This window comes from Apium graveolens, chromosome 11, assembly GCF_009905375.1.
Source record: "Apium graveolens cultivar Ventura chromosome 11, ASM990537v1, whole genome shotgun sequence".
Classification (NCBI taxonomy): domain Eukaryota; kingdom Viridiplantae; phylum Streptophyta; class Magnoliopsida; order Apiales; family Apiaceae; genus Apium; species Apium graveolens.
The window spans coordinates 24,669,950-24,671,690 of NC_133657.1; the positions used below are offsets into that span (position 1 = coordinate 24,669,950).

Sequence of the window (1,741 nt, forward strand, 5' to 3'; positions counted from 1 at the left end):
ACATGTTAGTCAAGAGTCTTGTGAAGACTGATCATATAACCCACTTGAGGGAAGCTGTTGAGGTTCTGAGGTATCACAAGATGATGTTAAATCCTATAAAGTGTGCTTTCGGAGTGGATCTGGAAAATTTTTGGGGTTGATGGTCTCCAAGAGGGGAATTGAAGTAAATCCTGACAAGATAACGGCCATTTTGGACATAGAGCCTCCGTGGTCTATTAAAGATGTTCAAAAACTCACTGGAAGGGTTGCGGCCTTGGGACAATTTATCTCCAAATCTGGAGACAAGTGATTTCCATTATTCAAAGCCTTGAAGAAAGTAAAAGATTTCATATGGACTGAGGAAAGTCAAGAGGCGTTCAAAGGATTAAAGAAATACATGGTTCAAGCCCCGTTGTTGGCCAAACCAGTCCTGAATGAAACTTTGTACTTATATCTAGCCGTCTCAGAAAATGCTTTGAGCGCCGTGTTGGTTAAGGAGGAACTTAATATCCAAAAACCAATATATTACGTCAGTTAGATTCTACACGGAGCTGAGTTAAATTATTTGACTATTGAAAAGTTCGCTCTAGCCCTGGTGATGGCCTCAAGGAAGTTGTGTCCTTACTTCCAAGCTCATAAGATCGAGGTTCTAAAAAATCAGCCTTTGAGAAACATCATTCACAGTCCCAAAGCCGGTGGGAGGCTGAATAAATGGGCCATAGAACTGGGAGAATTCGACATCAAGCACAAGCCGCGAACGACAATAAAATCCCAAGCGTTGGCTGACTTCATGGTAGAATGTACCATATCCGACCAAGAAGTCGGGGGCCAGGAATATACTGTACCTCAAGACACGAAAGGTAATAAAGGAAACAAAGAAGAGGACGCTAAGGAGAAAGAGTTCTGGGTTCTCTATTTTGATGGGGCATCAAAAACAAATTTAAGTCGAGCAGGGCTGGTGCTACATAGCACCGACGGTTTCTTAATTGAATATGCTATGAAGTTAGATTTCTCAACTATAAATAACGAAGCAGAATACGAAGCTCTAATAGCTGGCCTTGGCCTGGCAAGGACATTGAGGGTCAAAAACTTGAAAGTCTGTGGAGATTCGAAGCTTGCCGTATCCCAGGTCAAGGAGGAGTTCGAAGCAAGAGACGAGACTATGGCGAAGTACGTACGCCTAGTGAGGGCTGTGATGACCCAGTTTGATGAATGTCATGTTGAGCATATTCCAAGAGAGGAGAATTCTAAGGCGGATGCACTATCTAAGTTTTCCTCATCGGAGATAGAGAAAAGTTCAGGGAGTGTATACTTCCACATTTTGAAAACACGAAGCATTGATGTTAAGCTTGTAGCCCCTATAGTGCCGGGGACATCATGGATAAATCTTATTAAGGCTCATCTACAAACCGGATGGCTCCCTAGTGATGTTGTGAAAGCAAGAAAGTTGTCTGTAAGAGCCTTAAGATATTCTCTGATGGAATTCTTTACAAAAGGTCTTTCGTAATTCCTTATTTAAGATGTCTCAGGCCAGATGAGGCTCAACTTGCTTTGGAAGAAGTACATGAGGGTATATGTGGCCAATACTTGGGGGCATAGCCTTAGCCCACAAAATAACCCGCTTGGGCTTCTATTGGCCAGAAATGATGGATGACGCCAAAGAATATGTGAAGAGATGTGATCGTTGTCAGAAATATGCCCCTATAGTAAGACAGTCTCCCGAAATGCTCACTTCCATAAATTCCCCAATCCCATTTGCTAT

At 42.6% G+C, this 1,741-nt stretch overlaps 1 protein-coding gene across 1 annotated transcript; it reads left to right on the top strand.

The window, feature by feature from the left end:
- The first annotated feature begins 577 nt into the window (after positions 1 to 577).
- LOC141695407 (uncharacterized) lies at positions 578 to 1,486 on the top strand. The gene has a single exon (XM_074499654.1). The coding sequence runs from the start codon at positions 578 to 580 to the stop codon at positions 1,484 to 1,486; it is 909 nt and encodes a 302-aa protein (XP_074355755.1).
- Positions 1,487 to 1,741: the final 255 nt, after the last annotated feature.